This window comes from Canis lupus, chromosome 3 (assembly GCF_048164855.1).
Source record: "Canis lupus baileyi chromosome 3, mCanLup2.hap1, whole genome shotgun sequence".
NCBI lineage: Eukaryota > Metazoa > Chordata > Mammalia > Carnivora > Canidae > Canis > Canis lupus.
The window spans coordinates 32152419-32175329 of NC_132840.1; the positions used below are offsets into that span (position 1 = coordinate 32152419).

General features: G+C 44.0%; 1 protein-coding gene across 3 annotated transcripts in view; it reads left to right on the forward strand.

Moving 5' to 3' along the window:
• Nucleotides 1-22911, forward strand: part of GNB1 (G protein subunit beta 1) — a 101332-nt gene that overhangs the window by 71643 nt on the left and 6778 nt on the right. For all 3 annotated transcript variants that reach the window (XM_072820074.1, XM_072820076.1, XM_072820075.1), the window contains 5 exons: nt 1283-1321; nt 2985-3091; nt 8246-8309; nt 9301-9463; nt 21227-21293. In XM_072820074.1, coding sequence (XP_072676175.1) covers nt 1283-1321; nt 2985-3091; nt 8246-8309; nt 9301-9463; nt 21227-21293 — 440 coding nt within the window. The remainder of the gene's footprint in view (nt 1-1282; nt 1322-2984; nt 3092-8245; nt 8310-9300; nt 9464-21226; nt 21294-22911) is intronic.

A 22911-nucleotide genomic window follows, 5' to 3' on the forward strand; every position in this document is an offset into this window, starting at 1 on the left:
TGGCGCAGCGGTTTGGCGCCTGCCTTTGGCCCAGGGCGCGATCCTGGAGACCCAGGATCGAATCCCACATCGGGCTCCCGGTGCATGGAACCTGCTTCTGCCTCTGTCTCTGCCCCCCTCTCTCTCTCTGTGACTATCATTAAAAAAAAAGATTAAAAAAAAAAAAAAAAAAAAAACAAAACTTCTTAGTTAGCCTTAGAATATCCCTTTGTAGTTGTTACCCACTTCACAATATCATTTTATAGATAAGAAAACAGATAACAGGGGATCCCCAGATGGCTCAGCTAAGCATCTGCCTTTGGCCCAGGGCGTGGTCCTGGAGTCCCGGGATCGAGTCCCACATGGTCTCCCTGCATGGAGCCTACTTCTCTCTCTGCCTGTGTCTCTGCCTCTCTCTTGGTGTGTCTCTCATGAATAAATAAATAAAATCTTAAAAAAGAAAGAAAAGAAAAAACAGATAACAGATATGACAGCCAGAAAGTCTTACCTGAATTTGATTATCTTGACTCCAGATCCTTTGCTCATAGACTTTAACGTCAGGTATTGTTGGCCTTGGAAACAAAATCCTTAGTTAACATGATCCGGAGGGACATCCAGTACTTTTATAATTCTTTTTTTTTTTTTTTTAATTTTTATTTATTTATGATAGTCACACAGAGAGAGAGAGAGAGAGGCAGAGACACAGGCAGAGGGAGAAGCAGGCTCCATGCACCGGGAGCCCAACGTGGGATTCGATCCAGGGTTTCCCGGATCGCGCCCTGGGCCAAAGGCAGGCGCCAAACCGCTGCGCCACCCAGGGATCCCCATCCAGTACTATTTTGGACTTTTTTCTCTGGGCCCCGTGGCTCCTGGGCTGTTAGAGTAAGTGAGGTCCAAATGCAGGTCTGTGGAAAAGTACAGGAGCCTTGGCAGGCAGGAGAGGAAGCAGCACCCACTTGTGGGGTTTCTCTGATGCCACCCAGCTTCCAGTGTGATCCTCCCAGCACAGGCTCCATTTCTGGGGTCACAGGGGTGTTGTGCTGGTTATAAGGTGATCTGCTGGCCTCAAATGTATTGGGTGCCATTGATGCTCTATTCGTTGTAACTTGGAACACATATAGCAAGACTGCCAGCGGCCTTAGACTGTGTCTGAACAGAGCAATGGAGAGAGGATGCCATCCTCTTCCTTTCTACTTTTGCTTCTAACAGTTTGTAGAGGTGCTCTGAAACTCTGATGTGAAGACCTGGGATTGAACGTATATGAAACGTTACTAACTTCCCCTTTGTCCTTCTTATTTCTTAGGATGCTAGAAAAGCATGTGCAGATGCAACTCTCTCTCAGGTAAGGACCCATTTATGCAGAGGCACCTGCTTGGCATTGGGCTGGCCTACCTACACTTAGTACGTTGAAAGTGATCTGTGCTTGAGACATTTTCATTCAGAAGGCACAGGAAATAGTGTTTTTTGGATGAAAAATAAATGTCTCACAAGCCTTTCTAAACTCCAGTTTGGCAGATCCTCAAAAAGTTGCACATAAAATATGAACCAACAGTTCTACTCCTAGATATATACCCAAAACTGGTGCTCAGACAAGTACATGTACACATGTGTTCTTAACAACAGCACTCTTCACAGTTTCCAAAAGGTGGAGACAACTACAGTCTCTGTGAACAGAAGAGCGAATAACAAAGTGGTCCATTCACATAGCAGAATATTCTTTAGCCATAACAAAGAATGCTTTACTGATATGTTTAGTATCATGGATGAACCTCAAACAAGATCCCAGTGAAAGCAGACATATAAGGTCACATAGTGTAGAATTCCACAGATAGGAAAGGTCCAGAGCAGGCAGATCCAAGGAGACACAAAGTTTATGAGTGGTGCCAGGAGTTAGGAATGGGGTGGAGAATGACTATGGGGTTTCCTGCTGGAGTATGAAAACATGCTGGAACTAGGTGGAGGTGATGTGGTGATTGTACAGAGGTGATAATGTGCTAAACACCATGGAACTGTTCACTTTAAAATGGTGAATCTCATCTCAAGAAAAAGTTTTTATCCAAAGAATTAAACAGAAATGTGAAATAAAAATTACATTCCTACTTCTCCTGAGGCTGATTAAATGTTTTACGTCCCAGTGCTTTAGGGTATGCACTTTAATTGGGGTTAAACAGTAAGTTAAAGAGAAACTTATACTGCATAGAGTTCCCAAATTTGAATTCTCAGATATACTTTGTGTACTTTGAATTGTACATTTTTTAAACTCATTATTGAGGTGCTTGATTGGCTGAGGCAATAGATCATGAACTCTTGATTTCGGGGTTGTAAGTTTGAGCCCCACATTGGGGATTTAAGTAGAGATTACTTAAAAATAAAACCTTAAATTTAAGACACAAACCATTATTGTCATACACTTAGTCCATTTGGCAACTGAGAATTGTTAATGTCCATTCTTTACATGTTGGGGTGAGTCCGCAGGTTTCCATGTCCAATTCTGTGCCATAGCAACACTATTTCTAGTCACTGCTGGGTGTTGTCCAGATCAGTGCCCAGCCTGGTCGCTGTGGATAGTGTGTGAACAGCAGGCCTGTGTTCAGTGTGATGGAGGCTGATGGAACTGTAATTTGGAAGGAGAGCAAGCGTACAAGGACTAGGGACAGGAGGAGCTGGGCCTGGCTGAACAGTTAGAGAGAGGAAGGAGGGAGTGTTGGGGAAGTCAACACACCTGTGGACCCACACAGGGGTTGGGGGATCAGAGATCCTGAAGAACGAGTAGAACAGTGGACCTTATACACATCAGGACAGGAAGGAGGGTGCCATGGGTTGCAGGAGAAGTCCTGGTGCAGAGCTGCCTAGGTGCCTGGCAGGAACCAGGGGTGGGGTAAGGGGTGGACACAGCACCATGAGTGAGCAGCATAGCCAGAATGAGGGTGGTGGGAGAGGAGAGGAGGCCTCAGGTGAGGTCACTTCGGACAGATTGTTAATTTGCGGTAACTTTTATTTTTAAGATCACAAACAACATCGACCCAGTAGGAAGAATCCAGATGCGCACCAGGAGAACGCTGAGGGGGCATTTGGCCAAAATTTATGCCATGCATTGGGGCACGGATTCCAGGTGTGTGGGAACATGAACAAAACATAGTGCTTGATACACTCGAGGATTGTTCTGGATTTTGAGGAAATACAACCTGAACTCATCTGCTGTTACTTATATGGGAAAAATGAGGTTGTCAGATATCTGGGCAGGCCAGGTATAGCATCACAAATGCAGATTCCCTGTCCGTGGTTCCACTCACCTGGGCTAATGGTACACTGTCGCTTCTTCACCACCCTCATCACATCTCTATGAGCTGTGACCCCCACCTTTGCACTCCCAGCTCCACTGTGCTATGCCTGTGTGACCTTGAGGAGGTTACACAGTATCTCTACGCCATGGCTCCCTGTCTCTGTCTCTCCAGCCTGTTCCTCATGACTCCGTGGTCCCTACCCTCTTGTGGTTTCAGGGTCCTGGCTCAGGGATCATAAACCTGCCCAGTGGTGTGAGGAAGATTAAGTGTGTTGAGCCTTACAGCAGCGAATAAAAGCATCCTGAGCACTGTGCACAGGTTTGCTACTGGTTTTCTTGGAGCCCATGTAGAGCAGACGTGTGGGAGTGCATGTCTTAGCTGCTACCATCATTCTGTCCTCTGGCCTGTCTGCCTACCTTCCTTTTATCTATTGTCCCAACAAGAAAATCCCCCTCAGATGCTCTTTGCTTTTAACTTCTCCTTATTGGGACTTCTTTCCCTCTGGGTGGTTCATCTCCATCATGACCTGGTCCTTCCTTCCCATCCCTCTCCACACTTCTTTCCCTTAGAGGCTGCCGGAGAATCTCTCTCTTCTGCCTTTTCCACCTGAATAATTAAATAACAAGCTGTGTGATTTACTGGCTATAACATGCTCTTTCTAATACCCGATGTATGATTCTCAAAATGCCTTTGTTTGAGTCGCATTATTTTGTGTTTGTGTCAGAGAGGAATTGCTTGGTTTTCTCTTTGTTCATGAAATTGTCTGCTATAGAGTGTAAACAGCTACAGAACAAAAGAATCTATCTTTAGTTTGTTCTATACACTGTTCCATACAATTTCAAATGCAAATGAGAGCTAACTTTGATCATTTTAATGATGGCAATAATCAGAAAAACTAAGAAAAGGGAAAGAAAATGCCCTTGCTAATCAGTCTGCCTTGGAATTTGTTATCAAAAGAAGACAGTAACCAAATGGTATATTGCCTCCAGGGCTTTTCTTCCATCTGTTGGAATATCAGTGTCCTGGTCTGACAGGACATTTACTAGGTAGTACTACAGCTCGGTTAAACTCAGAGCCAGTCTAGCCTGGTCCTTGGGAAGCTGGTACTCTTGGCTCACTAAGCAGTTTGCTCTCCTGCAATAACTGGGCTCTAGTTTGGGGAGTTGCAGAGGTGACACATCACTTGTGTCTTGGAGTCACTGGGAGCTACAGGGAATCTGCAGGCACTTCTGCGAATGAGGAGAGGGCGCAGCGTGAGGCAGGAGGGCAGATGGACACTAGATCATCTAGCTTCCCAATCACTATGTGCAAGGCTTTATGTTCCATATGATTCAAACACAAATTGCACTTTGAAAGCTTCAGAGTCAGAAGGAAGAAGAGCAAGGGCATGAATAAGCACCAAATTCAGGATGATGGTCACCCCTTAAAGGAGGGGTAACATACTTTAAAAATCAATCAATCGGGATCCCTGGGTGGCGCAGTGGTTTAGTGCCTGCCTTTTGCCCAGGGCGCGATCCTGGAGACCCGGGATCGAATCCCACGTTGGGCTCCCGGTGCATGGAGCCTGCTTCTCCCTCTGCCTATGTCTCTGCCTCTCTCTCTCTCTGTGACTATCATAAATAAATAAAAATTAAAAAAAAATTTTTTTTTAAATATTTAAAAATCAATCAATCAAAGTAAATTAAAAAAAAATAAAAATAAAAAGGCAGCCCGGGTGGTTCAGCAGTTCAGTGTCGCCTTTGGCCCAGGGCATGATCCTGGAGACCAGGGATCAAGTCCTATGTCGGGCTCCCTGCATGGCGCCTGCTTCTCCCTCCGCCTGTGTCTCTGCCTCTCCCTCTCTCTGTGTGTCTCTCATGAATAAATAAATAAAATCTTTAAAAAAATAATAATAAAAAGGGGGGGTAACATGGAAGACCTTGTGGGGGTTGGTGGGTGGTGTTGTGGTCTTGTTCTGTTTCTTGGATGGCGTGGTGGGCACATGTGTACTTGTTTTATAGCTGTTTTTGAAACTGCACAGTTGTGTTTCATAGTGCCCTTATGTGAGGACCCTATTGTATAATTACAAACAAAAGAAAATGAAAAATGATATTACAGAGGATCTCTACTATCCAGAGCCTTTCAGACATTATTTTTTCTGGATAGCTATATTTTTCCAGATAGGTAAATTTTTGTCTCTTAAAAGTCCAAAATATTTTTTCGTGATACTAGGCTGTAAATTCATGAATACCAATTTTCTTATCATGTTTGTATAGTTTATAGATACTTTCAAATTGTTGTACTGATTAATTTATTTTCAAAACCACAAGGAGAGGGATCCCTGGGTGGCGCAGCGGTTTAGCGCCTGCCTCTGGCCCAGGGCGCGATCCTGGAAACCCGGGATCGAATCCCACGTCAGGCTCCCGGTGCATGGAGCCTGCTTCTCCCTCTGCCTATGTCTCTGCCTCTCTCTCTCTCTCTCTCTCTGTGACTATCATGAATAATAAAAATTAAAAAAAAAAAAAAACAAAAACAAAACCACAAGGAGAGCCCACAAGAGATTCATGCATATGCATGTGTCGATGTATATTATATATATCTTTATGTTTATCAACATAATAATTTATACTTAATTCTACTTTTTAGAATAGTTGAGTCTATTTCAGTTGAGTCTTTTTCAGTTGAGTTAATGTGAAACTTTTTCTCCCCTTTCTAAAGTCTGCTGAAGTTCTTGTTATAATTGTGAGGGAAAAACAGCTGGCCCAGCTAGGCCTGAGAGCCCTCCGTCCTCCAAGTAAATGAGGGGTCAGAGGCATTTGGATGTGGGCCTCTATTCAGCCTCTGTTCTCAGCTTCCTGGAGCCCTCACTTCCTTGCCGGTTCTTGCCTGTGTGTTCTGGGTGGATGGTGCCTCATAGTAACTGACTTGTGAATAGCTGAAGGTTCCAGGGGTAGAATGAACCCAGTTCTCCAGCATTTGTTCTGTCTCAGATTAAGAAGTGTCCTCTGTCACCTTCTGGAGGATCATCGGACAGCTTAACATTTCTCTAACCCCTGGGTGAGTCAGCATATATTAAGCTCTCTGACCAGGAGACCTTTTCTAAAGGTGACCCTCCTAGAGGATGAGCTTCTTTACATTGGCTTGAATATTCCCTTCAAAGCCTGTGTAAAGGGCTAGCCAGAAATTGAGCAGCAGAGTGAGCCTTATTCTTTTATGTGGAAGGAAATCGCTTTTAAGTGCCTAATATGTTTGTTACTGAACCCAGGTGCAGGACTTGGCTTTAAGAAACTGCATCTGAAAAATGATAGGATTTGACCTGCACTTACTTTGGTTCTGTGATAAATTTTGCTGTGCACCACTGAAAACATTTGTGTTATTTGCCAGACTCCTTGTTGATTCCTTATAAAGGAAGTTTGAGCATCAGAATATGGAATTTGATGCAAAATGTCACAGCTGTCAGAATATCTTGAGTAAGTTTTACCTCTAGGTTTTGATCAGTTTATTAAGCCAAATATGCTCTTGGCTGAAATGATCAAAACCTATGTTTGATTAAAATCTTTACAATTAAAAATCTCTTGGGGTGGTGGCCATGTGGCCCTGTCCTCACCTCACCCAACGTGCTGTTTGCAGGTACCTAGATGTCCTGGGGCAGAGGTTTAAAGACCCTTGATGGGGGCACCTGTTCCCCTCCAATTGGGACACTTGGGCTTATGGGGTGTTCAGAGGCCTGGTCCTTCTCCCCCTGGTCTGCCCCTGCCACTGTCCTCTCCTGCAGTAGGAGGGGCCATATGAAGCCTGGCTCTCTGTAAACATGTCCTTGTGGGAGGTGGGAAACCCTGGGGGCATGGCCAGGATGTTATGTTTAAAAAAAAAAAAATTTAATCTATTGTTATTTTACCATGCTGTGGTGTATCTCTGCCTAGCATTATGAATAGAGCCTCCTTGCCATTCTTTCAAAATAGCACATTCTATAGGACAGAGTTCTTAGGGAGTCTTATGAGTAGCTTGGTTCCCAGAATTACTCTGTCCCTTTGCCCATTAGTCATGCTTTCCTTCTGCAGTATCCTAACTTAATTCTACAAATATAGACAGCAACTTTTCAACACAGGATCCCAAACTTAGCAGTTACCCAAAGCAAGAAAATAGTCTTGAAGAAAATTCATGACAGTTACTATTCTCTACTGCTGGACAAGACACGATTCTGCTGTAGTTTGTCATCTCTTTGCAAAGCAGGTGGGAGGTTAAGCACCTCCTTAACGTTTCTAGGAGACCTGGATTCCAGATTTAGCTCAGTCTGGGAAATTTTCATGGTTTTAGTTTTGTTTCGTTTTTTTTTTTTTTTTTTGGTGAGAAATGTCTCACAAATTTGGGATATCTAAAAGCTGATTATTCTTTACTATCTAAGCTTTCTGTGTGTCAAATGGAACATAAAGTTATATACTGAATATTTTCTGCCACCTTTAGTTCTTGAAAGATCTGTATGTCTTAGGGCGCCTGAGTGGCTCAGTAAGTGAAGCGTCTGCCTTCGGCTCAGGTCATGGTCCCAGGATCCTGGGATCGAGCCCCGTGTGAGGTTCTCTCCTTGGCAGGGAGCCTGCTTTTCCCTCTCCCTCTGCCTACCGTTTCCCCTCCTTGTGGGCATGGTGTGTCTGTCTGTCTGTCTGTCTCTCTCTGTCAAATAAATAAATATTTTTTTAAATTAAAAAAACAAACAAACCTGTCTTAGCTCACCAGAGTGGCTTTGGTGATCTAGTCTTCATTTGAAGACAAGCACTCTTGAATTTGAATTATTATTTGTGGGAGTATTTTCTTTCATGCTTTCAAAGTTGAGTTAACAATTTAGACCTTTTTATTTATTTTATAAATCAGTGTGCTTTGTCTCAAACAAGTGTGACACTGAAGTGTGTGTTCACAGTCACTAAGATTCAGATTATACGGTTGACTTTGTGTGATACCTGTGTTGCTCTGGTACTGATGAGTTTTCTATTGTCCTCTCCCTGTAGGCTTCTGGTCAGTGCCTCACAGGATGGCAAACTGATCATCTGGGATAGCTACACCACAAACAAGGTAAGGATGGCAGGGTCCCTTCCTGACAAACCCACTCAGGAGGCGGTAGGCTTCTAACTTCCTGTCCACTTGTGTAAAACACATCATACAGGATAGGGAGGGGATCACAGTGAATTTTGTTTTTAGTGTGAAGCCCAATCAGATAACTAGTGCATGCTAGTTTAGCATGCTATTGGTCTCTTCTGCTGCAGTTCATGGTCTTGTTGCAGGGCAGGGGGGGAGGTAAGTCCCTCCTTAATAGTTCTGAGAGATATGGATTCCAGAGTTAGCTCAGGCTGAGAAATTTCATGTTTTATTTAAAGATGTAGAAATCCAGCTTTTCGTTTAGTTATTAGTTTTTACAAGAGATAACCTGAAAGGCAGTAAGTATACTTTCAAGTATAAATTAAATCCTTTTAAACAGTCCAAAGTACTGTCACTGGGTCCATATATATTAGAAGATCAGACTCTGTCGTATTTTACTGGAGATCTAAGATTGCAGTATTTGTAATAAGTCTATCCTAAATATGGGGAAGTCTGTGGCAGGATTAATTACAATGTCTAGTCTGGTTATTTCACTAAAAACATTTTGTTTCATAAGTCAGTGTAGAGCCATTTTGACAGGCCAGTGAACTGTTTTCTTTTTAACATATAACCTGGATTAGGAGGCTCTAAAGCTATTACTTAGGTGCATACCTAACCATAAATTGTGACCTTAACAAAACTGTAGATTAAATTTGGTGTGCAGCAGTGGATATTTTTTTTAAAGCTGAAATCAAGAGTCAGATGCTTAACCAACTGAGCCACCCAGGCGGCACGTGGATTTGTAATTAAATTAGTACTTTATCTGACTAGTCACATGTATAAATTATTTTCAAAATAACTCTGGCTGTTGTTTGGCTCTATCGCATTCTATGCTATGAAAGTTGTAGACTAGAAATAGAATCATAGTGTCCCTAGTTAATGTTTTTGAACTTGAGTGTGTCTGCCTCATCTGTGTTCTGTCACTTAGGTCCATGCCATCCCTCTGCGTTCCTCATGGGTCATGACCTGTGCATATGCCCCTTCTGGGAACTATGTGGCCTGTGGTGGCCTGGATAACATTTGCTCCATTTACAATCTGAAAACTCGTGAAGGGAATGTACGTGTGAGCCGTGAACTGGCCGGACATACAGGTACATGTTCTCACCAGTAACCTCATAGTTGGAGATGTTTGCCTGCTGTGTGTTATATGCTTTGGACACTCACCTCTTATCAATAATATTTAATAAGGTTGGTTGTAATAATAGTGAGAAACATTCTGAAAATGAAATCAAAGATAGGCTTTTGATATGCCTTCACTGGTAAGAAGCCTTTGGATTGAGGATCTTAGGGATCACTGCCTCATCCTGACAGCCACCTTTTTTTATTTTATAGAAACATTGCTTAATCTGTTACCTTCTTCTAAACCATCTTGTATTCATGAGTGCCTTTCCAGGAGGGTTTCCTAATCTACACGTGCATTTATACACATATACGTATGCGTACACACACATATACATGTATGGATCCAACCTGGTCCTCTAATACACTTTGTACCAATGAGCACTCTTGTTGAAAAGGAAACAGAAAAGAGTCCTTGTAGGCTGTTCCTTTGAATACAGCCAGCTTTAAGAGTTAAATGGTTATTATTTTGCCAAGTTTAGTTTACCTGTGACACTTGTTCATAACAAAAAGAGGTCTCATCCTAATATTTTACTTATATGGCCGTCTGCTCAGTTCTTACGGTTACACCCTGCTATACTCACCTACTACACCTGCAGCCAAAGAAATGATCAAAAGTAATGAATAATACTACTTTTGACTCTAGTTAAGCCTTCTGTTAAATTAATTTTAGCCAGATAATATGTGCATGGTCCCTTTTTTTTTAATTTGTGTGATATTTTTTTTGTTTGTATTAAAGTATAACTAGCATATGGTATTCTGTTAGTTTTAGGTGTGTAATATAATAGAGTTTCAGGTATAATCATTTAACATTTGTATACATCTCTCAGCGTTCGCCACAATAAGTGTGCTTAACCCTGTTTATCTGTTTCCTCCCTCCCTCTTCACCCTCCCCTCTGGCCACCACCATTAGATCATACAGTTATCCTTTTTAAAGATACGTTCCGGGATCCCTGGGTGGCGCAGCGGTTTGGCGCCTGCCTTCGGCCCAGGGCGCGATCCCGGAGACCCGGGATCGAATCCCACGTCGGGCTCCCGGTGCATGGAGCCTGCTTCTCCCTCTGCCTGTGTCTCTGCCTCTCTCTCAATCTCTCTGTGACTATCATAAATAAATAAATAAAAAATTAAAAAAAAAAAAAAAGATACGTTCCCTGGGGGGATCCCTGGGTGGCTCAGCGGTTTAGCACCTGCCTTCAGCCCTCCTTGATCCTGTAGTCCTGGGATCGAGTCCCACATCGGGCTCCCTGCATGGAGCCTGCTTCTCCCTCTGCCTGTGTCTCTGCCTCTCTCTCTCTCTCTGTCCGTCTCTCATGAATAAATAAAGTCTTAAAAAAAAAAAAAGATATGCTCCCTGTATTTCATTCATTTCTGCCCTGCATTATCCCACCCTCTGCTTGCTTTGGGTTTGCTTTCTTCTTGATTTTCTAGCTTCTTAAGGTGGAATCTTAGACCTTTCCTTTTCAAATAGTAGCACTTAAAGCTATAAATTTCTCTTTGAACAGGGCTTTAACTGTATTATCATTCAGCTTGAAGTATTTTTAATACCCTTTTGATTATTTCTTTGATTCATGGGTTATTTAGAAGTATGAAGTTTAATTTTCAAGTACCTGGAGTTTTTATTTATTTATTCCTTAAATAACTTATTTATAATTGAATTCTATTATGTTCAGAGAATATATTCTGTGTCGAGTCTTTTCAGTTTGTTGAGACTTGTATTTAATGGAGCAGATAGTCTGTCAAGATGAGCATGTCACATACACTAGGAAACCAGGTCTGTTTTGCAGTTGCTGGGCAATGTTCCAGGTGTGTTCATTCAAGCCAGACTTTTGATCCTGTTCACATCTCCCAAAACTTCATCTCTGTGAACTGCTGGCAGTAGATGTTAAGGGCCCTGATTATGGATTTAATACTTTCTTCCTTTAATTTTGGCAATTTTTGCTTCATATGTTTTGAGTTCTGTTAATAGAGCATATACATTTATGGGTGTCATGTCTTCCTGATGAATTGTTCCTCTTAACATGATGAACTGCCCCTTTTCCTCTCAGAATATGATTAATATTTTTTGTTGTAAGTCTACTTTATTTGATGTCAATAGAGGCATGCCTGATTTCTGTTGTTTTCATGTTTTTTTTTCCATCCATTTTCTTTCAACATAACTGTATCTTTGTAAGTAGGGTTCCTTATGACAGCATATAATTGGGTCTTGCCTTTTATCCATTCTAAAGGGTTCTGCCTGTCAGTGGTATTGGTTCATTCCTGTTTCATGTGACGTGCATACAGTTGGATTTAGCTCTGTCGTGTCACCACTTGCTTTGCTTCCCTGCCTTCCTTTGGGTTAGTTTACTAACCTAAATTCTTAGAATACTAGTTGAGTTTATCTGCTGGCTCGTTTGGTTTCCTTTTTGCATTAATTTCTAGTGGTTTATCTAGGGATTACAATGTACATTCATAACTTTTCACGGTCCACTCAGTTAATATTGTATCAATTCATATAAAATAGTAGAGTCTTGCAGCTGGAAAGGTCTATTTTTATGCCCTTCCTCATTCTTTTTTTTTTTTTTTTTAATTTTATGTATTTATTCATGAGAGACATAGAGGGAGGGAGGGAGGCGAGACATAGGCAGAGGGAGAAGCAGGCTTCTCACAGGGAGGGAGCCAGATGCAGGACTCAATCCTGGAGCCAAAGCCAGACACTCAACCGTTGAGCCACCCAGGCATTCCTACCCTTCCTCATTCTTAAAAGTTCTTTTTTTTTTTTTTTAAAGAATGAGAGAGAGCACAAACAGGGAGGGTCAGAGGGAGAGAGAATCTTAATGAGACTCCACACCCAGCACAGAGCCCAACGCTGGGCTCAGTCTCACACCCTGAGGTCATGATCTGAACAAGAAACCAAGAGTTGGACACTCGACCAACTGAACCACCCAGGGACGCCAAAGTTTTTTTTTTTTTTTTAAGTTTTTATTTTACTTTATTGTTATTATTTTTAAAGATTTTATGTATTTAATTCATGAGAGGCACAGCAGAGGGAGAAGCAGGCTCCCTGTGGGGAGAGCCTGATGCAGGACTTGATCCCAGGACCCCGGGATCACACCCTGAGCTGAAGGCAGATGCTCAACCACTGAGCCACCCAGGCGCCCCTTTATTTTATTTAAGTAAATTCTACACCCAACATGGAGCTTGAACTCACAACCCTGAGATGAAGTGTTGGGTGCTCCATGGACTGAGCTAGCCGGGTGCTCCTGTTTTCCTTCATTTTTGAATGGTATTTTTGCTGGATATTTTGATTTCTGGGGTTGACATTTTTTCTTTTAGCACTTTAAAAATTTTTTTGTATTTATTATGCTTCAACATCTTGAATTTGTAAAGTTTTGTCTTTTACTAAATTGAGGACATTTTAGGCCATGTCCTCAAATATATTTTCTGTTCTGTAGCCTCCCCTCATTTTGCACTGCAGTGTGTGGGTTTTCCTTTGGTTCTGTGGGTTCCTGTGGCTCTCCACCTTTTCCTGTAGTCTCCCTCTTCTACAGATCTGTCCTTGGGCTTATGTGACTTCTGTCACCCCCAATACTCTGACCACTGAGGAACCTGTATATGTCAGATGTTCTGTTTTTAGATTCTAGGATTTTGTTTGCTTTTTAAAAACATATTTGTTAACGTTTCTGTTGAGATTTCCTGTCTTGTTATTTATTACATATATATTTGGTATCCTTCATTATAGTTACGAGAGCTGCCTTGAGAATTTTTGTCTGCCATTTCAGCAGCTAATCCCTCTAGAGGTTGGTGTTGGTGACTCTTTTCTCTTCAGTAGGGGGTGACACTTCCTCTTAGTACGATCAGTAATTTTGAACTATCCCCTGGTTATTGTGAAGTGTTGTGTTGCAGAGACTGTGTTCTTGTGCTCTGACATGGCCATGCTGTGTCCTTTCAGGCAGCCACAGAAGCCACGTCTGTCCTTTTCCCATCAGCCAGGTCATGTGGAGCCTGCTCTTTGTGTGGTTCACATGTAAGCTTCGAGCACTTAGGTGCATGACTGAAGTCTCCTTTTCTGTGGCTTTCTCCTTTCTAGGTTCTCTTTCACTTTCTGACTGTGGTTGCCCGCAAATCTGTCTGCTGGCGATTCAAGAAGGTCTTACCCATGTGGTGTCTCAGATGGGGACCTGCCATAAAAACAAACTCAGTACTTTTCTTTTTTTTCCCAAGTATAGGCTTCCCTTCATTTTGTCTGTTTCTCTTTCCTGTGTCTTTAGATGTTTGTTTTTTGTGTTAAGGATTTCATTTTTAAGCAGTCTCAAACCCAACATGAAGCTCAAACTCCTCATGATCCTGAGATTAAGAGCTACTTATTTAACTGAATGACCTAACCATGTGCTCCTATTTGTTTTTATGTTTATCCAGAGCTCATAGTTATTTTCTGTGGGAAATTGGCTCCTGTGGATAGAACTGCTACCCCCCTGCCAGAAGCTGGGGTAGACTATATCTTCATGGTCCTTGCAAGCAGGGTGATTCTATCCAATGAGCACACTTCATAAACCACTTTGTTACCACGTTGATGAACTTCCAACACACATACATTCTTAATGTTTATCAATTGTTGATTTATAATCAGATTCAATACATTGATTCCATTTTTAATTAAGACTTTAGGTTTTTAACACTGCACTTATCAAAACAAAAAACAAAATTAGTATTAGAGGAAATTAGTGTTTTTGAAATTTTTGTTTCCTTCATATGTCATAAAATTTTACTTCCTGGGAGTTGAGTGGTTTCTTAAAAACATTTGGGGAACACCTGGGTGGCTCAGCAGTTGAGCATCTGCCTTCGGCTCAGGGTGTGATCCTGGAGTCCCAGGATCACGTTCCATGTTGGGCTCCCTGCATGGAGCCTGTTCTCCTCTGCCTGTGTCTCTACCTCTCTCTCTCTCTGTGTCTCATGAATAAATAAAATCTTAAAAAAAAACACACACACACACACAACACAGTTTGGCTCTTAAAAGAGTGTTACTTTCTTCAGACATGATACATAATTTTCAGCTTCAAGTCAATAAAGGTTACAATTTCATAAGCTTAAAATAGTCTTGTTTTAGTCAGAGGGTTAAGGTGTGAACTGTTAAAGGGTTCCACACATTTGAGGGTTGCTATCTTTGTCTTGTCTCAGGCCTGAATGTCCGTTCATCACTTATACGTCTCTCTGGCCTGAGCATTAGCTTGAGAACTCGTGTTTAAGCCATGGTAGGGACATTTTCTTATATAATCTTAGAAATGCAGTTACACTAAATAGGCCTGTGAGTGCCATTATCAGGTGTACTGAATCCTTCCTAGTCATGTTTGATAGCCCTGGGACAGGAATCCTAGGCACTCAGCTTCAGGGATAAGGCTCTTGGTAATCAGTTGTGTCCTGCTGTTGTTTCCATGGGATGTAAGGGCCCATATGGAATAAACAGCTACCCAGGGTTTGGAAGTTCTTTGGCAGTACTTCAGAGAGGAACCCTCAGGTGCTGCTCTGTCTTACAGAGTAAAGGATGCCCTCTGGAAATGGCTAATGGACTGAATTCACAGTAATTGAGATGGGATGTTTATTATCACTAGTATAAATGTATTACATACAGAGTACAACTTTCTGACTGCTGTTTTGGTGGAAATCCCTATATTTAAGAAATGAGGAACTCACTGAGGACTCACATCTGATGGAAGTGTCAGACCTGGTGTCACAGACCTATTCTCAGAGCAGGTCCCTTCATGCTAACAAGGAAAGAATTGACACTTGCTCATAAAGGTACCTTCCTTCCTCAATGTCTCATTGCAGTGTGGACACACTGCCTTCCCAGGATCATCTGCTCAAGATGGCCACAGAGGTATAAACATTTTGATAAGAGTTTAGCCAGAGTTTTTCTGGGTATACAACTGTGGTATGTTGCTCAATGACTGCCTATCATTCCTGCCAAACCAGCTGTGGTGGCAACTTCATTTTCTAGGGATAGTTTGTTCCTATAATCTGAAGCTGAATATTTTACACTCATGTGAAAGCACAGTGAACTGGACACATTGTCTGCTAATCGCTTGTTTTTCTGGCATACTGCAGCACACTTGGCTATAGGGGGAAAGATGTCTCCCCATAATTCTGCTCCAGGGGTTATAATACGGTTGCTCTTTGGCACCCACTTCATTGGCAGTTAGTTAGATTTAACAGGACACATGCTTTAGGGTGTGTGTGTGTGTGTGTGTGTGTGTGTGTGTTAGTGTTACAGTCTGGGAAAGTCAGGTCTCACTGTTCACTAAATAATCTCATGGACCATTCCTGGGGAGCCTGGCTGCCTGATGCCTGGCTGGGTGCAGGGGCTCATGGTCCTGTCTGGAATGTGTGCTGCTTGCCCCTTGGCTGCCTTCTGGATGGCCCCCTTGCCACCTCTCTGCCTGCTCAGTAGCCATACACAGAAGGAGCCTCTTCCTAGGGTTGCCACAAGTCCTGGCTATGCCTGCCATGGGCCACACTGGGTCCCACACCCACCCCATCCAGCCTCCTGGATTGACTACCTGGATCCAGATTTCATACCATCCTGGAAGGATGATGGCAAACTGCCCAAAACCCTGAGTTTTGAGAGCACGAGGTCACACAGCCTTGTGAATGCATCTGAAGGTGTTTCTAGGTTGCTTATGTTTTCATCTGATTCCATCTAGTGCCATTAATGCTTTATAAACTCTCTTAACTCATTTATTTTAGAGAAGGGGTGGGGAGGGACCAAGGAGCGAGGGAGAATCCCAGGTAGGCTCCATACCTGGTACAGAGACTGATGCGGGGCTTGATCCCACAGCCCTGAGATCACCACCTGAGCCTAAATCAAGAGTCAGATGCTTCACCGACTAAGTCACACTGGCGCTCCTAAGCTCTCCTAACTCTTAATAAATCCCTTCTTTGGTATTTCCTCACTCTCACATCTTTAGGTTACTTCATCATGTATTTACCCCGTTTTAACCAAACTACTTGAACAGTGTTTTCTCACTGTCTTTGCTCTCTGGCTGCCATGTGCACCAGAGTGTGGGGCAGCTGGCTTTCCCTCTATCTCTGGGCTGAACTGTAATCCCTCCCAGAACAGAAGCTGCATCGGATGCTGCACAAGTACCTGCTTGGTGGCCACCCGCGATGGGGCCTTGTGTGTCCGACTGCAACTCTGACTTAGCCCAGGCACCCAGTTTGGTGCATTGGTGCTTTCTAGGGGTAGGCTGGCTGAAACCACCAATGTGCTCACTATGAAAATTTGGGAAAATAACTTTAAATTCTCTTCTTTTGTGTTTTTAATCTATAGTCTCACCCAGAACTATGATGTTTCTAAAGAGTTGAGAGTCCCTTGGGTGCTGATGCGTCTCTGTTGCTGGATGTCTGCAGTCTTCAGTTTGTCCGTAGTGTGAACATTCTTATGGATGAATGACCCCTCAGCTTATAGCCATTTTCTTGGGAGAAGTTTGCTTAGCTGGGCCTTTTGGTCTTGGCAGGCCATGTGAGTCACTCTTCTACCCACATTGGTACTCTTGGCTTTGCTCTCTTTGGGTCAGTAGCTTCTCCACATGCAGAAGTAAGTGTATTTGCTCCTCTGGCAACAGATTCCCAAGCAGGCAACATACTCTGTCAGGACATCCTGCCTCTGTCCTCCAGGCCTCAACAGACAAAACCCCTGGGTCTCCCCCCATGGTCCTTGACCCAAGTACCTACTCTCTGTACTGCCTCATTTCAAGCCTCCTGTCTCTGGACAAGGCTGTTCCCTAGCATGTCCTGTTACTGTCACCCATGGTCTCTGTGAGGTGCACAGGGACACCCTTGTGCCCTTGCATCTCTGGACCTGGCACCCATGTCTGTTGGGGGTCTGTATTCCCAGATGCTCTCTAAGCTCCCAAAGGACAGCAGCACCACTGGCTGGCCACTGTGTAGCACACTCTGTAGCACACTCAGACCTGGGGAGGGGGTTCTCTTTACCTGAGGCAAACCCCCGCACATACACACAAACACACACACACCTCTGGTGGGGGGCCTTCTTCACCCGAGGTAACCCCACCCTACACACATATACACATGTATATGCAAAAAATTACCTGGACAGCCCTCCAGGTAATTTATTCATTCTTCATTAACAAAGATGGTCACTGCCACTGATTGTTAAAACTTTTTGAGTGCACAGACAGCTGTGATCTTCCCAACAGTTCCCTGAGACCATCCCCAGTTCAAGAAGAGGCTGCGATTCCTCAGAGAATGCCGCTGAGCCACCTGGGCTGCCCCCTATTCTTTTGTTTGTTTGTTTGTTTGTTTGTTTTTGAAAGAGAGAACAAGGGTTGCCTGGGTGGCTTAGTGGTTTAGTACCTGCCTTTGGCACAGGGCGTGATCCTAGAGTCCCAGGATCGAGTCCCACATCCAGCTCCCTGCATGGAGCCTGCTTCTTCCTCTGCCTGTGCCTCTACCTCTCTGTCTCTGTCTCTGTCTCTCATGAATAAATAAAATCTTTAAAAAAAAAAAAAAAAGGAGGAGTGAGACTGGGGGGAGCAAAAGTGAGGAGCAGACTCCCTGCCCAACATAGAGCCTTCTTACCCTGAGATTGTGACCTAAGCCAAAATTAAGAGTCGATCACTAACCTACTGAGCCACTCAGATGCCCCCTCAAAGCCCACATTCTGAAGCCACTATGTTCAGCCAGATGGCTCCTGTGAGGCTGTCCTGGTCCCCATAGGGAGCGCTGTTGGGCCCTTCTGAGACTGTTGTCGCCGTACCATCTGCCATGCTCATAGGCCAGATGACCCAGTGTTTGTATTAGATGGGCACCATCACAGTGCTCTTGAACACTGATGCGCAATACTTGTGTGTTAGCCCTATTTAAAAGTTAGGTTTCTACTTTTTCTTTATGGAAGAATAAAACGTTATAAAAAAGCATAATATCTGGCTAGGACGCCTGGGTGGCTCCGTGGTTGAGCGTCTGGTGTGTGTGGCTCAGGGTGTGATTCCCGCCTGGGGTCCGGGATCGAGTCCCACATCGGGCTCCCTGCGAGGAGCCTGTTTCTCCCTCTGTCTATGTCTACCCGCCCCCACCGTCTCTCATGAATAAATAAATAAAATCTTAAAAAATAAGCAGACAATGTAATATCTAAAAAAATACAGGTATGTATATATATATAGTATCTATGTGGCTTTTTTTTTTTTTTTTTTGGTCTCTCAATGTATAAAATTCAAAGAGGACCAAGAAGTAAGTTACAAGATTGTGATCAGGCAACCCTGACTTTTTTTTTTTTTTTAAATAATTTTTAATTTATTTATGATAGTCATACAGAGAGAGAGAGAGAGAGAGAGAGAGAGGCAGAGACACAGGCAGAGACAGAAGCAGGCTCCATGCAGGGAGCCCGACGTGGGAGTCGATCCAGGGTCTCCAGGATCACGCCCCGGGCCAAAGGCAGGCGCCAAACCGCTGCGCCACCCAGGGATCCCAACCCTGACTTTAATTAAAATATTTGTGTATGTATTTTGAAAGCTCCAACTACAGACAGGGAATGAATGTAAAAGCCACCTTCCCCAGCAGTGCCTCCCACCCCTGTCTGCATGAGCACTGTTTGTGCTGCCAGCAGACCTTTAGGACCCAGAGAGGGGACATTGTCTTGTGCGTTCTCTTCACCTGAGGGGTCTTAGTGTGGAGAGTTTCCATGACTGTCTGGGGCCATACGTTGTTTTGTAAATGTAATAATTTCCCATGATCTTCCTGGCCCTTAAGCTTACCTGACACTTGCTGATCATCTGAGGCTCCACAGAGTCCACCTGACTTTACCAGCGGTGGAGCTGATGTGTCAGCATGCCATCTCTGGTCCTGGAGGTGGGACGTTCATGTGCTCTGCCTGGCTAGACCACAACCTGCATGATACATGAGGTGGACAGACACTGTCTTGGAGCTCATATTTTTTTCTTTCTTTTTTTTAAAGATTTTATTTATTTATTCATGAGAGACAGAAAGAAAGAGACTGAGACTTAGGTAGAGGGAGAAGCAGGCTCCCTGCGGGGAGCCCGATGCAGGACTCAATCCCAGGACCCCAGAATCATGCCCTGAGCCAAAGGCAGATTCTGAACCTCTGAGCCACCCAAGCATCCGGAGGTCATGTTTCTTTGGGCCATTGGCGTACGTGTGTCCTGCCTGGCCCTGCTGGAGACACTGCTGGTGCTGGAGTCTCCATGACTCTATCCCACCTTCCCTGCACTCCTCAGTCAAGCAGAGGCTATGATGGTACAGAGTAAGGGTCAGTGGAGGGTCCACTGGGTACCTCACTAGATGGGGCTGGACATGCAGTGCCAACTTCTGGAAAGGAGGGGAGTTTGAGCTGACTTGAACAATATAAGAATGCACCAAAAAGCAAATGCTGTTTTTGGAGAGGCATGCCGTGTGGTGGGGGCCATGGGTCAGGTGCACAGTGTGACTTTGTCATCAGGCGATTTCAGCAAAGGCCACTCCTCACCCAGCTGGACATTGATTCACTGCTGGGGTCCTTAATGTCCCTGTGGATTGACGTGACATGGGCTCTGGGAAGTATTTGACCATACATCATTTTTTAGACACATGGCTAATATTTAAAAATTATCATCTCCAAATATTTACTTTACATACCAGAACTCTTCTGTAGCTTTCTTCTTTGTATTTTGTTTATTTTACTGGTTTGCACAACATCATACATGGCTCTCGTGTGGACTGAGAAGAAAGGTTTCAGGGCATACCTTACAAGGGTGTTTCATCTTTGCAAGAGTGGCAAGTGCTGCTGCACCTTCCTTCTGACTGCCTGGCCAGCTGGGGTGGGGACAGCTCTGGTACCATCCTGGCCAGCCCATTGGGCACACTCCTTTTGGGGTTAGATTTGTTTACCCTGCATTTCTAGTCCTTAAGGGCACTCATAGTAGAACAAAACTATAAACTACTAAACAAAGCTTAACTAATTAGAAACCATAATGTGTAGGTACTGCAGAATTGGTTTTCTGTTTCACTTTTCCTCATACCAAAAGCTGATCAAAGTTAGGAATTTCAGTACCTCCTACCCTCTACATCCCAGCTCCACAGCTCTGCCTCACCTCCCACACGCTTGGCAGGTTGGGTGCTCAGGCAACACTTAGCCATTTCCTCGCCAACTTGCCTGTTAGAGTGTCCTGTAGAAAACAACTGTACTGCTCTGCTTGGCACCCCAATCGCAGCTCTGGCTATGTCTTCCTGGAGAGTTCAGGAGGCCTCTGCAGGTATTTCTCTCCCCTTCCTTCACACACTTTCTCTCCCTACTGGAGTGTGGGCTCCAGGAGGGAAAGAAGCATTCCTAATTGCTATGTGTTCCAGGTGCCAGGGTTAAGTTCTTGTGGGATGAGTGGGTGTCTGAGTGGGAAGGGAACCTATTGTCCCCACATATGGATCAGAGGAGCAGAGATGGAAGGAATTCTTGTACCTGCTCAGTGTCTGCCAGTGTGTGGGCTACTCTGCTCACTGCCTGCCTTTTGCCCTGTTGTCTACCACCACCACCACCACCACCACCCCCTGCCCTGTGTGCTATCAGCCAATGCCCTGAGGGCTTCGCTACTTTCTTTATTTATTACTGAGTGGGATACCAGGGCCAGGGGTCCCTGATGAGGCAACAGTCTTCACCTTCATGTAGGACTTTGAGGTGTAATCATTCTGCCAGTGTGTGTTTCTATTTACAGGACCTCAGAATCAGGTCAGGGTCATCATCTTTGTTTGTTTTCCAGGTTATCTGTCCTGCTGCCGCTTCCTGGATGACAATCAGATCGTCACCAGCTCTGGGGACACCACTTGGTGAGCATCCGAGCGCCATGCCTTTCTCATACTGCCTGCCTTGGATGTGTAGGAAATAAGATTCTTGACATTAATTAGGCCAATTTTTTTTTAAGATGAAGTGTCTGTGAGGCATCAAACACAAGTGTGTGAGTGATATGGAGTTCATGGTACTGTGTAGATTTTAAAGCTCAGAGTTTAATTTGGAACAAGGAAGGACTGACTCAGGGACATTGAAGCTGCAACTGTACTAGAAGTGCCTGCTTTTCTTTCCCCAGCACACACTCCCTGGCTGGGTGACACTCAGCAGCCCTTTGAGGGGCGGAGGGGAGTGGGTGTGTTTCCATCCCCTCTTAGCACTGTGCCATGTGGACACTGAGCAGGGCTGAGGAGCAGGGCTTATTGTTTCAAGTTGACTGTGTCAGAATTCCTGAGTTTGAGCTGTTACCTCACTTAGAGTTAGAAGCCCACTTAAAGAATCTCTAGAATTTTCATTTGTGTCACCAGAGCATACAATTTAAATGATCAGATGGGTGGTTGATTGGTTGGTTGGTTTTGGATGTAGAACACATTCTTAATAGTTTCCTGTTTATTTATTTATTTATTTTTTAAAATTTATTTATTCATGATAGACAGAGAGAGAGGCAGAGACACAGGCAGAGGGAGAAGCAGGCTCCATGCCGGGAGCCTGACGCGGGACTCGATCCCGGAACTCCAGGATCGCGCCCTGGGCCAAAGGCAGGCGCCAAACCGCTGAGCCACCCAGGGATCCCCTAGTTTCCTGTTTAAAAGCCCAGGGGCACCTGGGCAGCTCAGTCCCTTAGGCTTCTTCCTTGGGGTCGGGTCATGATCTCAGGGTCCTGGGATCGAGCGCCACGTCAGGCTCCCTACTCAGAGGGGGGTCTGTTTCTCCCTCTGCTTCTGCAATTCACCCCAATCATGGTTGCTCTGTCTCCAATAAATAAATACAATCTTTAAAAAATAAAAGAGTAAGCCATCTGCTAAGGCTAGAAGTTTGACTTAAGGGTTTTTACATTGTTTGGTTCCAATAGGTATTTTATGAGTCATTTTAGATTCAAGCTGTCCTTGAAAGCTTTTCTGGTCTCTGAGGCATGATGTGGAGACCTGCCCTGCACCAGGTCCTGACTCCCATATCCAGCCTTTCCTGTTATACCGTGTTCTCTTCATATAAATTGTATAAGTTCATAAAAGGTTTATAATCTACATCAATTTTAGGAAGAATTTCTGTATTAGAAGATATATATTTTTAAAGATCAAGCTCCCTGCTCCTGGGAGCCTAATGCAGGACCTGAGGTCATGACCTGAGCCGAAGACACCTAATGAACTGAGCCACCCAGGTGCCCCTAGAAAATACTTTTTAAAGCTTTTTCACTTACAAATAAGTGTTTTTCAAAAAAAAAACAAAAACAAAAAAAAAAAAAAGTGTTTTTCAGAGTCGTAGGCACATCTTATTTCTTCCCCATAGTCCCCCAGTCCCTGGCACGGAAACCCCTGCATGGTATCCAGTAAACCATGTGACTGGATTTGCATTTCAACCAGATTTCCTGGGAGGCTGGAATGAGCAGAGCAGTGTTCAGTGCTGGTGCTTCCTAGGGTTGAAGCACTGTCCACATCTTAC